Source organism: Oryx dammah, unplaced genomic scaffold, assembly GCF_014754425.2.
Source record: "Oryx dammah isolate SB20612 unplaced genomic scaffold, SCBI_Odam_1.1 HiC_scaffold_26, whole genome shotgun sequence".
Taxonomy (NCBI): Eukaryota; Metazoa; Chordata; class Mammalia; order Artiodactyla; family Bovidae; genus Oryx; species Oryx dammah.
Genome location: NW_024070210.1, coordinates 26,443,659 through 26,458,262, shown reverse-complemented (window position 1 = coordinate 26,458,262; position 14,604 = coordinate 26,443,659). Strand labels below are relative to the sequence as shown.

Sequence of the window (14,604 nt, the reverse complement as noted above, 5' to 3'; positions counted from 1 at the left end):
GCGACAGTCTGAGAAGCATACTACTCTATAGGAACAGAACTAAGAAAGATGCAAAGCAAAATTCAAGGCAAGTCATGAAGCTAATTCTTTAAGACATAGAGCTTTACAGGGGGGCCTGGCTTGCTGCAGTCCATGGGGTCACAGAGTCAGACATGACTCAGTGACTGAACTGAGTCCATACAAAGTACTCAATTATAGTCTGTTGAATAAATGAATGCATATGAATGTGTGGGCTTCCCTTGTGGCTCAGACAGTAAAGAATGTGCCTGCAATGCAGAATAGCCGAGTTCGATCCCTAGGTGGAAGATCCCCTGGAGAAGGGAATGGCTACCCATATCTGACTCTTTGCAACCCCACAGACTGCAGCCCACCAGGCTCCTCTGTCCATGGGATTCTCCAGGCAAGAATTCTGGAGTGGGCTGCCATGCCCTCCTCCAGGAGATCTTCCTGATGCAGGGATCGAACTCTCATGTCTTACGCTTCCTGCATTGGTAGGCAGATTCTTTACCTCTAGCACCACATATGGAGCTTATCATACAAGTAGCAATTTTACTCATAAGTATTTACCCAAAAGAAACAAAAAGATATGTCTAAACAGAGAGGTATGCATAAATGTTCAGTTTTATTCAAAATAGCATAAAACTAGAAACAATTCAAATGAACAAATAAACATGTAATTCCCTGGTGGTTCAGTGGTTAGGACTCCGCACTTCCCTCCCAGAGTTCTACCCCTGGTCAGAGAACTAAGATCCCACTAACCTTGCAATGGGACCAAAAAGAAGAACAAATAACAAAGTGGGGTACACTTACTGGAATATTAGTAACAAACTGGAATGAACTAATATCTCCAACAACACAGATAAATCTTAAAAGCATCATGATAAGTGAAAGAAGCCATATGCAAGTGGTTACAAACTTTAAGATGCAATTATATAACATTCTAGAAAAGGCAAAATTATAAGGACAGAAGATAGATCAAAGGTCACCAGAGCCTGGGAAGCTTGGGTGAAATTGGCTGCAATGGGTATGAAGGAATATTTTGAGGTTATAGCAATGTTCCGTATCTTAATTACAGTGTTGGTTACATGACTACATATATTTTCAAAATTCATAAAACTGTAAAATCTGTGCCTTCCCTGGTGGTCCAGTGGTTAAGACTCCACTCTTCCACTGCAGGAAGTGTGGGTTCAATTTCTGGTGGGGAACTAGGATCCCACGTGCCTCGTGGCTTTGCAAAAAGACCAAAAAAAAAAAACTATAAAATTAAAATAGAGGAATTTTGTTGTATGTAAATTATATCTCAAACAAAAAAAAGGTCCTATATTTTTTAAGTCAATGAAAATGGATTTATTTAATAAAACAAAGTGAAGTGAAAGTTGCTCAGTCCAACTCACAAAGTGTCTGACTCTCTGTGACCCCATGTACTATACAATCCATGGAATTCTCCAGGCCAGAATACAGGTACGGGTGGCTGTTCCCTTCTCCAGGGGATCTACCCAACCCAGGGATCAAACTCAGGTCTCCCACATTACAGGTGGATTCCTTACCAGCTGAGCCACCAGGGAAGCCCCAAAGAATCTGTTTTATTCTTTTTCAATTTATGAAAATATATTTGATTCTCATTCCATTCGACATACCAAAAAAATTGAGTAGCTGTTTTGAGTTACTGCAATGCATTTATACCAGAGGGCACCAAAAGTAGGCGGAGTCCAAAGAAATAATTAATTAGGCATTAAGCAATTTTTAGAGCACTAACGCTACCATTTGCACTTTTAGGATATGACCTTCCTTTTCCCTTTCCTAACAGCTCCTTTGCTGATGCATTAGGAAGGAAGGATGTGGGGAAAGCATAGTAAATTTATTGTTATCAGCTGCAGTCTCAGGGTTCATGAAATATAGTCCATACAGAGATTTTTCCCAAGGAGCAAATAAGAAAAATTCTTTCCTTTAAGGATGTAGTTAGTTGTTTTGGATCAAAACTTCCTTTAGAATATAAAATTCTAGAACTTCAACAAAGTAGAGAATTTTCATCATATCAAGAGTTTGGTTCTGAATTTCAGAAAATCTAAATTGTTCTTATCATATATAACAAGAAACTGGACCTGGCCTGATAATCTACTAGTACAATGATAACAAAAAAAATTTAAGCACTGAAAATGTTAAATGCAGAAAAGTTCTGTGTATATAAAAGAAAAAAATAGCCAAACATGATTTATGTTTTGATAATATTTGATGACATCAGCTTCCTTTCTCTGTGTTGTTTTTCCTTTTGACAAGCAAAGGAGCTTGGAAATGGCAGAGGCCCTCATCCACCTAACTATGAAGATTTTAGAGGAGATGGGTTTAAATGAGGTTAGGATTAGAAGAGAAACAACACAGGCAGAAAGAAAAGACGCTGACATTTGAAAACAAGAGTTAAAAGAAAAATTAGAATAACTTGAATTTGCCAGCAGTTCTACTCTTGCAGTGTTTATAATTGACCAAATATTTTCACATAACTACATTTCACGAACATTTTCACATTTCAGTTTTTGAATAACTACCTTCATTTCACAGATGAGGAACCAGGCCAGGACATCAAGTCACACAGCTACTAAGTGGAGGGCTGAGGACAAACAGGGGCTCATCTATGAAGGGTGAATTTCCCAGGGACTCGGAGGAAGGTGATTCCTTACCTACTAACATTCTACCCCTCATCTCCCTCTAGATTACATCAGCTTCTCTGCTTGAGGTAAAATGCTGTCAACCTAGAGTTTCATTGGGTGAATTAACTCAATAAATTGCTGTTTGCCACTTGCACACTATGAATTGCTTTAATGTAGCTTTCCTTAACCGGTTAAGAACAAGGCTTTGGCAGAAAAGGGAAGGGAGCTCTGAGACGGGAACACAGGACACCGCCTGGAAGGAGGGCTGACAAGGGAGGGGTTATGGGGGTAGAGAGACAGCTGAGACCACAAGAAAGCAAGAAAGTGCCTGAGCTAATTAGGACTGGCAAGGAAACGTGTGGCAAGGGGCTGACTGGCCTTGAAACCAGGTGCGTACAATTTGAAATTTATTAAAGAGATGATTTAACAAAATCACAGAAACAAAAAGCTAGCCTAGCAGAAATCTGGAGACGGGTAGGGAAACAGTCTAAACTCAGACCAGAAAATGGGATTGTGAAGGAAGTTCCACTAGTTGAGCTACTGACTGCATAAAATATATTCTCTCTTCCTCAGGAGCCAGCCCACCATCTCAACTGTTACATATGCTAGATATTAAACGTAAGTCAAAGGAAGAAACAATCTTCACAGTTCCTAATGGGCCCACATTTTTTCCAGCCTTCACAAAGGTTATGTTTTCTCCTAGGAAGATGGCCGCGGGTGATGGTGGTGCAAGATCCATTTGGGTTTGAGGGTAGAGATCTGAGTGAAAGATAAAGTACTCTATACTTGAAACAATCCCCCCACCCCCAAAGACACATGATCCTCTGAAACACTCATCAAGCACTCTGTGTACCAAGCAGGCCAAACAAAGGTGAAATTTCTGCCAGGTCATCCGCAACATTGTTTAAAAGCAAGGTGGAAAACAAAGCAGCTAACAACATTCTTGTACCTTGAATGCTTCTTTTAAAAAAGGCCTTACATCCTTCACATGACCAGACTCCATAGTGATATCCCGACGCATAATCGCTGCAGACAGCACAGAAGTGGGCATCCCTCTTTGAACTTGGACTAGTAACAGGGCTGGCACAACTGCTCCCACTAGCTTTCCTTTTCAATGTCTCCCTAGGGGCAAAGAGAACATTCACTGTAAAAGAACACTGACGGTAAAACAAGGCCTTTCTAGAAAAAGAAACAGCATGAACATTGCCTCGTGTATCTCTCTGCCCTCCAGGCTTCATAAACAAATATATTCCAAGAGATCTGATCAAGCAAAACCTTTGTTACTGACATCAGATCTATTCAGAGTCGCTCTGTTGGGATCACTGGTGTCTGAAAGTGGATAGGTGAGTTTACACCCATCCACGCAGTGCGGATGAACACCGGTTACCATGGAGAACTAGCTGTAGCCATCAGGGTGTTCATCTCTGTAATCAGTGACTACATCAAGTCTGGGTGGGAGCAGTAGGGAAAAGGGGAGAGCAAAGGAGAAGAGAAGGGGAGCGGAAGAGAGCATAAACACATGCCTGTCCCTTGAGAAGGCTCTGAAGAAAGCAGGTGTTCAGTGCAGGGTGGAGAGAGCGCCAGGGCTTACCACAGAGGAAGGGAGCACCCACAGGGGAGCACCGGCAGACACCAAGAACACACCGGGCTAGTTCCTAATTTTGCTACAGCATGTTTCCTTTGGAAAGGACATGGCAGAGGTATGATTGATGTATAAATTTAATATGCTGAGGTTTAATGTACCCAAATATTAGCAGAACTCTAATTAGAACTTGTCCTCAGAAATAAGATATTTCCTTTAAAAGTTGAATGCGAAGACATTACTTTTAAAAAGTCATCTACATTTTTCATATTCTCTTTTACCAATCAAAAAGTTATTTAAAAAAGAAAAATAAAATCAGTGTGTAATATGGCTTTCTCAAAGTTTTATGAATTTGAAAGTAACAAACTTCAATATCAAATATGCTCTAACTTAGTACTTGGGTTCTTGTGAAAGTTATGCCCCCTCATGCTTCTGCCTATACTACCTCTGCCCTCTGTAGCCATGATTATCATTAAAACTATCCGAGTTCAATCCCTGGCTGGGAAAGTAAGATCCCACAAGCCACATAGCACAAAATATATACATGTGTGTATGTATAACAAATTGAATACAAATAATCCATGATGTTACCTTGCACTGAGAGTTTAAGAATGTTCAACTAAAGTCCACATTAGTGTCCTGTCAATCTTTATAAAATGTTATTTATTCACTGTTTAAAAATTTGTACCACTGTTTGTCTTTTCACCTGTCTAGCATTTCATCAAGTTGTAATACTGATGGTTACTTTTATCTTGGACATAATTTGCCATAAACACTAAGCTGTGATTTCACTTCAAGATAGGAAGGCTCTAACTCAAAAATAAAAATTCCTTTTTCAAACTCAAATCACTTCATCAAGAAGAAAGTGATTTAAATTAAATATTTTCCAAAGACAGTCATGAAGTGAATTCTCCCCCACAACACAGATCTAAAAGCTCAACTTTTTAGTAAGGACTAGAATATCAGAATAGATATCCTAGAATTCAGAACATCAGATGTTCTAGGTGCTCTATGTGATAATGAAGACCTTGTATAACACACATCTTTCTTCTCACTAAATCATAAAGCAATCAGAATATCGGCCATAATATAGTTCAGAATGAAGACTGGATTTACCTGTTCACAGGTAAGGTGTGTTCTAATGATCTGGTTTCACACCAAGGACTCTTTTGAGGTTCTGCATACAGAAGTGACGACTGGCAATGGATGGCTAAAGGAGAGAGGTGTCCAGGAGTTGGCCACAGTACATTTGGGCTTGTGGTCTGTCGACCAGGCCCATCTTCTGAGTTATTGGGAATACTGTAATTCATCACAGCAGGGCTATAGAATGTCATGGCTGAGTATTCATGGCGGCTCTCTACATAGGAAGAGGGTAAATATATGGGGCCTGGCTCCAGGGGTAGAATGGATTGACCGCAGTTATAGGAGACAGGAGAGTTAAGGCTAGATGGTGAGTTTTTGACATCCATGTCTTGAGTAGGTAACAGCTAGGAAAACCCCGTGTGAGAAGAAGCACAAAAGGACATTATAATGTTCTCAGAGTCATGGACAGGTATGGCTGTAAAGAAAAAAGAAAAGACATTTCTAAGTTACAGGTATAAGCATACTGTGAAAAAGGTTGACACATTTTTATTATACACACACACTTATATGGACCTAGAAATACATCCTGAAAAATATACACACAACCTCAGAGGGGTAGGAATAAAAGGCATGGAATTCATTTTCTCCTTCATTCACTTCCATAAAGCTTTTGTTGTTAACTATAAGAATTTTCTACCATGAGAATTTAATATAAAATACTTTTAAAAATTAAAAAACACAGGGAGTTCCCTGGTAGCCTAGTGGTTATGACTTTGGGCTCTCAGTGCTGTGGCCTGGGTTCAATCTCTGGAGAAAAAAACAAACAAACTTTAAAAATATGTGATTAAATAAAAATGCCAACCAGTTTTTTTCCCCCTAGAAGTAGATAAATTCATTTTTAAATTCTTATAGAAAAATTTTAAAAACCTACCTCAAAGGGTAGATCAGTAAGCATGACTAGCATTAACAGATCTTCAAATATATCATGAATAGCCAATGATTAAAAAAAAAAAGGAATACATAGGCCAATGCACCTGTCAAGGATCAATTTATTGCCTCTCACCTTCTAATACACTCTTCAATATATGTAGTAGATGTTCTATGGCACTAGAATTCCTTTAAGCATTTAAACTGAGCCCAGTGCTAAGCTTTCTCAGTAGAGGGCGCTGCAGGGAGAGCAGGAGGAAGAGGCCGCTGTGATTTCTGGCAGGGGCAGAGGCTGACATGGTGGGTGAGAATAGCCAGTGGAGCCTGTGCTAGTCCAGAACGAGATCCCACTGCACACATGTAGCCCTGGCATGGCAAGAACCTTTCTGCAATGACCTGTTTAGACTATGGCCTGAGGAGTTAGAGAATTTGTTCCTTGTGCAAGCTTCATCACCAGCACCTGCATGCTCTGAAGGCCTTCCGCTCTGGCAGGCAACTGGATTTCCAGGGCATGCCCACACCACCAAATGCTGATTGCCTGCTCCCCACCTGCAACTCCAGACCACTTTTGTCTGGGTAAACCAGTGAATGTTTTAGTGGCCAAACTATCTTTTCCAAGGAGGTGTGAACACCCCCACCCCTCGAAGTTTGTCCTTCCTTGGGTACTCTACCTCAGCTCTTGGGTGCCTTATAGAGTTTCTTACATCTTACACTTAATCTCCCATCACAGTTGGGAATTCTTATATTAGACTTCTCCTGTTGAACTTATTGTGTAGTTTCTTTCCTGACTGGAGAGAAACACACTGCTATGCAACAGAATAGAAAATCCCCAAACAGCAAATTTAAAAGTCAAAAGTTTTTGGAAATTTGTCATATGATAAAGGTGATGTTTCAGATCGCTACAAAAACATTGGAACACAGAAAATTCATTGGAAAAAGACATGTATGCCAGAATAAACTCCAAATGTTAAGACAGAATTGGAAAGAAAGGAGAGAGAGGAGGAAGGGAGAGAGGGCAAGACAGGAATGGGGGGAGGAAGAAGGGGCTGCACAGGTACTAGAAGAGAACATTAGATAAATCCCTTTATAATACGGGTGTAGGGGAAACCTTAACTATGACTCAAAATCCAGAGGCAATTAAAAGGTGTGCATGCTGCTGCTGCTGCTAAGTCACGTGTCGTGTCCGACTCTGTGCGACCCCATAGACAGCAGCCCACCAGGCTCCTCTGTCCCTGGGATTCTCCAGGCAAGACATAAACTCATGAAAGCAAATATCTGCATATCATAAAAACAGCATAAGTCAGTGCTCACTTTGGCAGCATAAATACTAAAAACTGGAATAATTCAGAGATTAGCATGGCTCTTGTGCATGTATAACATGCAAATTTTGAAGCATTTCATATTCTTTCATATGCTATCACATATATGCGGAATCTAAACAAAGGCACAAATGAATCCATTTACCAAACAGAAACAGAGTCAATGACGTAGAAAACTTACGGTTATCAATGGGGAAGGATAAATCGGGAGACTGGGATTGACATATGTACGTTACTATATATAAAATGGATAACAATAAGAACCTACTGTATAGCACTGGGAACTCTACTCAATACTCCGTACTGACTTATATGGGAATAGAATTTTTTTTTTTTCCATTTTTGAAAATCTTTTTATTTTTTTTATTTTATTTTTTTTTTAACCACATGGAAAAATCTTTTTCAGCTTTATTAAGATATAACTGACATATAACACTGTATATCTAAGGTATGCAACATGGAATAGAATTTTTTAAAAGAGTGAATGTGTATTTATATAACTGATCTGCTTTGCTGTGCAGCAGAAACTAACACAACCTTGTAAATCAACTATATTCCACTAAAAACTAACTTTAAAAAACACCATAACTCAAAATGTTAATGACAAATTGGAAAAAAAATACTCCCAACTCATATTAGAAACAAAGGGCTAATGTCTCTGGTATATAGAGAGAGCTCTTAAATTAAGAGTTAAAAAAAAAAAACAACCCAAACTTCATTAGGAAAACAGGCAAAAGACACAACCAGAACACATAAAAAGGAAGGCAAATGGCTCTTAAAACACATAAAAAGATGTTCAACTTTGTTCAATAAAGAGATACAAATCAAACTGTACCAAAATACCATTTCTCACTGATGTTTGCCAAAAACTCAAATGTTTTACAACAGACTCTCTTGGCAAGGTTACGGAAAAAACACAGACTGGCTTCTACACTGTTGGTGAGAATGCAAAATGGCACAACTTCCATGGGTACTTGGCAATAAACAGCAAAATTACATATGCTTTGGACTACGAGTCCTTACTGATGTTCAAATAAAACCATCCGCTACCACTGCAAGTGACTGTTACATCAGTTCCTCACTCTCATAATTAGTAATCAGGGGAAAAGAATTAAACCTGTACTCTGCCTTTTTAGGAGGACCTGTAGTTTATCCCAAGATAGAGGGGGAAACCCTTCTTTACCAAAGAATGCCATTCAATACGTAGTTCAGAAAAATATTCAGATGGATAGATAGATAAAGTGGGCAAATAAATCAAAATGCTGATAATTACTGATTCCAGATAGTGAATATATGGACATTATACTAGTCTTTCAACTTTTCTGTAACTGAGATTTTTCATGATAAACTTGGAGAAAAAAAACAAAATAATACAAGAAATTTAAAATGGAAACCTTAAAAAAAAGTTTAAATATCTGGAATAATATAATTTGGGGAAGGGAACAATGACCTTTAATAATGAGACTGGTTGAGAGAGATTATTAGGAAATTTGCCTAGAGAACTTCTCCATTTTCAGTATTTTCAGCTCCAGCTGGCACCTACCTCCATATGCAGGCAGCTTGGCTCTCTAAAGCTCCCAATTCCTTCTTCCTGACATTTTCCTTTGAATGCTCATTCCATTTGTCATCAAAACAATATATCTGTGGTGGTTTTAAAAAAATATCCACGGTCTTCAAGACTCCTCCCTTCAAAAGATGGTGCCTAACCTCCCCTTTGAGTATGGGCTACATTTAGTGACACCCTTCTAGAATAAATTATGGTAGAATGGATGGCATGCACTTCCATGACTAGGGTGTAAAAGGCACTGCAGCCTCTATCTGGCTTGCTCTCTTGGATCACTTTCTGCAGGAAAGCTACCTGCCATATTGTGAGGACACTTAAGTAGCCCTACAGTGGCCTCTTGCCAACAGCCAGTAAGGAACTATAGCCCCAGTCTAATGGTCAGGTGACTGCAGCCCTGGACAATATCCTAGCTAAACTGCTTCTGGATTCCTCTCAGAAGCCATGTGAGATGTTTGTCGTTTTAAGCTGCTAAACTTGATGACAATGTGTTATAGAGCACTGGCTGATGGTACAATGCACGCATACATGCTAAATTGCTAGTCATGTCCAGCTCGTTGCACCCCTATGGGATTCTCCAGGCAGGAACACAGAGGTGGGTTGCCATGCTCTCCTCCAGGGGATCTTCCTGACCCAGAGATCGAATCCAAGCCTCTTATGTCTCTAGCATTGGCAGGCGGGTTCTTTACCACTAGTGCCACCTGGGAAGACCAACTGGTACAATATCCGTGGAAAAATTCATCATTTTCCTCCCCCAAGCCACTCATTTCCTATTTGTGTTAGTGACAAAGCCCATTACAGTTATCTGTCTTCTCCCCTTCATCTAGCTGCCTTTCATCAAACCCATCATCATGAGTTTTTCTCTCCATTATGCCTTTCCCCTATTAAGTCATTTGCCACCATTGGAGCAAGCTCTTGCTATTTCTTACCTGTGCATCTTATATAGGTTCCTCACTGCTCCTAGACTCCAATTAGCTCTCTCCAGGGCCCCAGAGAGGCCAGATTAACATTCTTAAAAACCCAGCTCTGAGCAGCCCTCTGCTACCCACCAGCCTCTTCTAAGCCATACTCTTCTAATGGTCAAGGCATTCCACTGCTGCTGCTGCTAAGTCACTTCAGTTGTGTCCGACTCTGTGTGACCCCATAGACGGCAGCCCACCAGGCTCCCCCGTCCCTGGGATTCTCCAGGCAAGAATACTGGAGTGGGTTGCCATTTCCTGCTCCAATGTATGACAGTGAAAAGTGAACGTGTAGTCGCTCAGTCGTGTCCGACTCTTAGCGACCTCATGGGCTGCAGCCTACCAGGCTCCTCCGTCCATGGGATTTTCCAGGCAAGAGTACTGGAGTGGGGTGCCATTGCCTTCTCCGTCATTCCACTCTAACCTCCTTCATTTTCCTATAGAAAACCTGCCATATCCATAAGAAATACACAAAGTACATTGTTAAGTGGTTGGCATTCTATGCCTTAACACTTTTTTCACACTAGCACCCCTATTAGATGAGAACTACACTGAATCCTTCTTGGAAGTTGTAAGAGTGGAGTGGGAGAGTAAGAAGCACATACAATTAGGTTTTAAGCTCCCTGAAAGCAAACACTATATTTTATTCACCTTCCAATACAATGCTATAAATATCTATTGTAAGAAAAGAATATGAAGAAACTTCCCTGACAGTCCAGTGGTTGAGACTCCACATTCTCAATGCAGGTAGCACAGGTTTGATCTGTGGTCAGGGAACTAAGATCCCACATGGTGCAGATTAAAAACAAGGAAAAAAATGAAGAAGTGTGTCGAAAATATATGCTTTCAGCCAGTAAAGAGTATTAATCAATGATGGAGCACTTCTAGTAGGCATGGTATTAAGCAGATACAGAGGATCTAAAGGAATCCCAAGACATGCACCCTGCCTTCAAGGAGCCATGGTCCCCAGTAAAGAAGGCAGGCAGACCAGGTAAAATAACAAGGAACTAATACAAAGGTGCTACCACTTCCAATCAACACTGACTGACCACAAGGGACCGGAGAGAGAATGGTAGCTTTGTCAAGGAAGTTTTAAAAAATATCTATGTGTATTTATTAATCATGACTACAGGATTCCATATTTCAACTACTTAGATTCCCAGTCAACATATACAATCCCTGATTTCTAAAAGAAAATATGAAGGATAAAGCATAATGCTAATTATTGTCCAGCGGTCATGTATGGATGTGAAAGTTGGACTGTGAAGAAAGCTGAGCACTGAAGAACTGATGCTTTTGAACTGTGGTGTTGGAGAAGACTCTTGAGAGTCCTTTGGACTGCAAGGAGATCCAACCAGTCCATTCTAAAGGAGATCAGTCCTGGGTGTTCTTTGGAAGGAATGATGCTAAAGCTGAAACTCCAGTACTTTGGCCACCTCATGCGAAGAGTTGACTCATTTGAAAAGACCCTGATGCTGGGAAAGATTGAGGGCAGGAGGAGAAGGGGACGACAGAGGATGAGATGGTTGGATGGCGTCACCGACTCAAAGGACATGGGTTTGTGTGGACTCTGGGAGTTGGTGATGGACAGGGAGGCCTGGCGTGCTGCAGTTCATGGAGCTGCAGAGAGTCGGACACGACTGAGCGACTGAATTGAACTGAACTGAATGTCCTCAAGGTTCGCCCACGTTGTCACACATGTCAGAATTTCTTTTCTAAGGCTGAATAATATTCCATTGATGTTTATACCACATTGTGTCTATCAAGGAAGGTCTTCAATAGAGATCCTTGGAAACATTTATAGAACCATGGAAATGACCTGTTAGAGCAAGCAACTGAATATAGGAGTTGGCAGTTAGGTCACTGGTAGCCTTTAGATGTCAGCTCCAAAATTGACTGTATTGTTAGGAGGTTTTTTATCCCTCAATGTGCCCTAAAAACACCTCTCCCATTTCAGTCCACCTACACATATACTGTGCTTATGTTTTCCATACTGTACCTTGGTGACTGTGTTTTAGTGGGTTATTTTTGCTAAATTATCTGTGAGAGTTGGACTGTAAAGAAAGCTGAGCACCGAAGAATCGATGCTTTTGAACTGTGGTATTGGAGAGGACTCTTGAGAGTCCCTTGGACTGCAAGGAGATCCAGCCAGTCCATCCTAAAGGAGATCAGTCTTGGGTGTTCATTGGTAGGACTGATGTTGAAGCTGAAACTCCAATACTTTGGCCACCTGATGCGAAGAGCTGACTCATTTGAAAAGACCCTGATGCTGGGAAAGATTGAGGGCAGGAGGAGAAGGGGACGACAGAGGATGAGATGGTTGGATGGCGTCACCGACTCAAAGGACATGGGTTTGTGTGGACTCTGGGAGTTGGTGATGGACAGGGAGGCCTGGCGTGCTGCAGTTCATGGGGTTGCAGAGAGTTGGACACGACTGAGAGACTGAACTGAACTGAACTGAGCGTCTTATGTGGGCAAGTATTTAATCACAAGACATTTAAAGTATTTTAAAACACAACTTAAACAGTATACAATTGAGAACAAAATACTTAAGTAACATGCATAAAAATTGTATTTATACATAATGTAATCTGGAAGCAATATTGAAGTACAGCTGATTGGGGCTTCCTAGGTGGCGCTAGTGGTAAAGAAGCCACCTGCCAATGGAGAAGGCAATGGCACCCCACTCCAGTACTCTTGCCTGGAAAATCCCATGGACAGAGGAGCCTGGTAGGCTGCAGTCCATAGGGTCGCAAAGAGTCACGAAGAGACACGACTGAAGCGACTCAGCAGCAGCAGCAGCCAATGCAGAAGACATGAGATGGGTTCAATTCCTGGGTCTGGAAGATCCTATGGAGAAGGAAATGGCAACCCACTCCAGTATTCTTGCCTGGAAAATTCCAAGGACAGAGGAGCCTGGCGGGCTACAGTTCACAGGGTCCCAAAGAGTTGGACACAACTGAAGTGACTTAGCATGCATGCACATAGTTGATTTACAGTATTAAATTTTTATTTCTTGAACTTAAAAAAAGAAAACAAGATGACTTACACAATTTAATAATAATTTTAAAAAAGTATATCCAAAGTTTAGTGTGATCACCATGGTGAGTATCCCAACTTTCTTATACAGTTATTTAGTCATTAAGTCATGTCTGCCTCATTTGCAATCCCATGGACTGTAGCCCACCAGACTCCTCTCTGTCCACAGAATTTCCCAGGCAAGAATCCTGAAGTGGGTTGCCATTTCCTTGTCCAGAGGATCTTCCCAACTCAGGGAGCCAACTCACATCTCCTGCATGGCAGGCGGATTCTTTACTGCTGAGCCTCTGGGGAAGCCTATTTCTTATACAGAACACTACTCACAGTAAACTTACATGAGGATAAATTCAACATTCTCAATCATCAAATGAAGATCAAATTATATTCAAGAAATTAAGCAGGAAAGCAGATTTTAAAATAAGAATTTGAAAACAAGCTTTGATGTAATACTCAACTTTTAAAAACCAATTAAATTGTTTAAACAAACAAAAAATCATTCTCTGAACATTTTGGCCAATCAAAGTTGGACTGACTTTCATGTTGTCTCAACTTTACATTGCCCCAAAGAAATGTATTTGGCATTTCAGCTTAAGTAGCTCAGAAAAGCCAACCCACTAAACTATCAGAAAACCAAGGCTATCTTTTCCTTTCATTAGGCCTCTTAAAACCATAAAGTTTCTACTAACACAAAGTGATGAATAGTAGCAAGGAAACCCATGAACTTGAAATAACACTCCCCATTATCCAGTTAGAAAGAGAAAACATCATTTAAAATGAAAATGACATCTCTCTCAAGAGCAAAGAATCAATCCCATTGAACTTTTACACCTACAACTGAAATGTTCATTCTCAACCCAGAAATGCTGAAATGACCTGTCAGACGCATACCGCAAAAGAGCAAATGCCAGGAGATTCATCCAGGCAATCTATTGGACACCACAGCAACTTGGTTTAGAAAATATGGGTTTTATACATATTCCAACTTCTCTCGGATTTCCACACACACCCCAGTACCATGAAAATTAATGTGATAGCTGGTTGCTGGACAGTGCTTAAGAGGATGTGCTGGGTTTTGGTTGGGTATCTTTTAAATTATCCAGATTCCCATGACAACTACTTGTCAGTGGAGTCTTGGGTAACTAATAACTTGGTAGCTAATGCAAAGGGTTTTTCCTTCTTAAGCAAAGACACAACAAAGAGTGATGAATTTAAATCACTGCAGTAGACCTGGGACCCAAGAGAACAGGTAGTAAAAGGAAAGTCTTCTCCACTGGAGGTCTAGAAAAGCGAATAAAACAGCCTGTGGTCATTTAAGCAGTTCTGCTCTAAACCAGGAATATAAACTGACTGAAGGAAAGAATTCCCAAAAGAATAAATTTCTACAACAATGTACCAACTGGATTTTCCTGACACATTGGTTTGAACATCCAAGCATTGCCTCTGTGACCTCAAGCTCTGGTATAACAAAGAAAAACAGTCTCTGAACACC

The 14,604-nt window shown here is 40.5% G+C and overlaps 1 protein-coding gene and 1 non-coding gene across 2 annotated transcripts in view; one reads left to right on the top strand and one right to left on the bottom strand.

Moving 5' to 3' along the window:
• Window positions 1-5,842, bottom strand: part of ESR2 (estrogen receptor 2) — a 50,124-nt gene extending 44,282 nt beyond the window's left edge. Inside the window, exons 1-2 of the mRNA XM_040226278.1 lie at window positions 5,344-5,842; window positions 3,595-3,767 (exon numbers count right to left, since the gene is read on the bottom strand). Of these exons, the coding sequence (XP_040082212.1) occupies window positions 3,595-3,767; window positions 5,344-5,696 (526 nt within the window). The 5' untranslated portion in view covers window positions 5,697-5,842. The remainder of the gene's footprint in view (window positions 1-3,594; window positions 3,768-5,343) is intronic.
• Window positions 5,843-7,540: 1,698 nt separating this feature from the next.
• LOC120853769 lies at window positions 7,541-7,644 on the top strand. The gene has a single exon (XR_005718827.1). It is a non-coding gene; the product is annotated as a U6 spliceosomal RNA (small nuclear RNA).
• The last annotated feature ends 6,960 nt before the right edge of the window (window positions 7,645-14,604 follow it).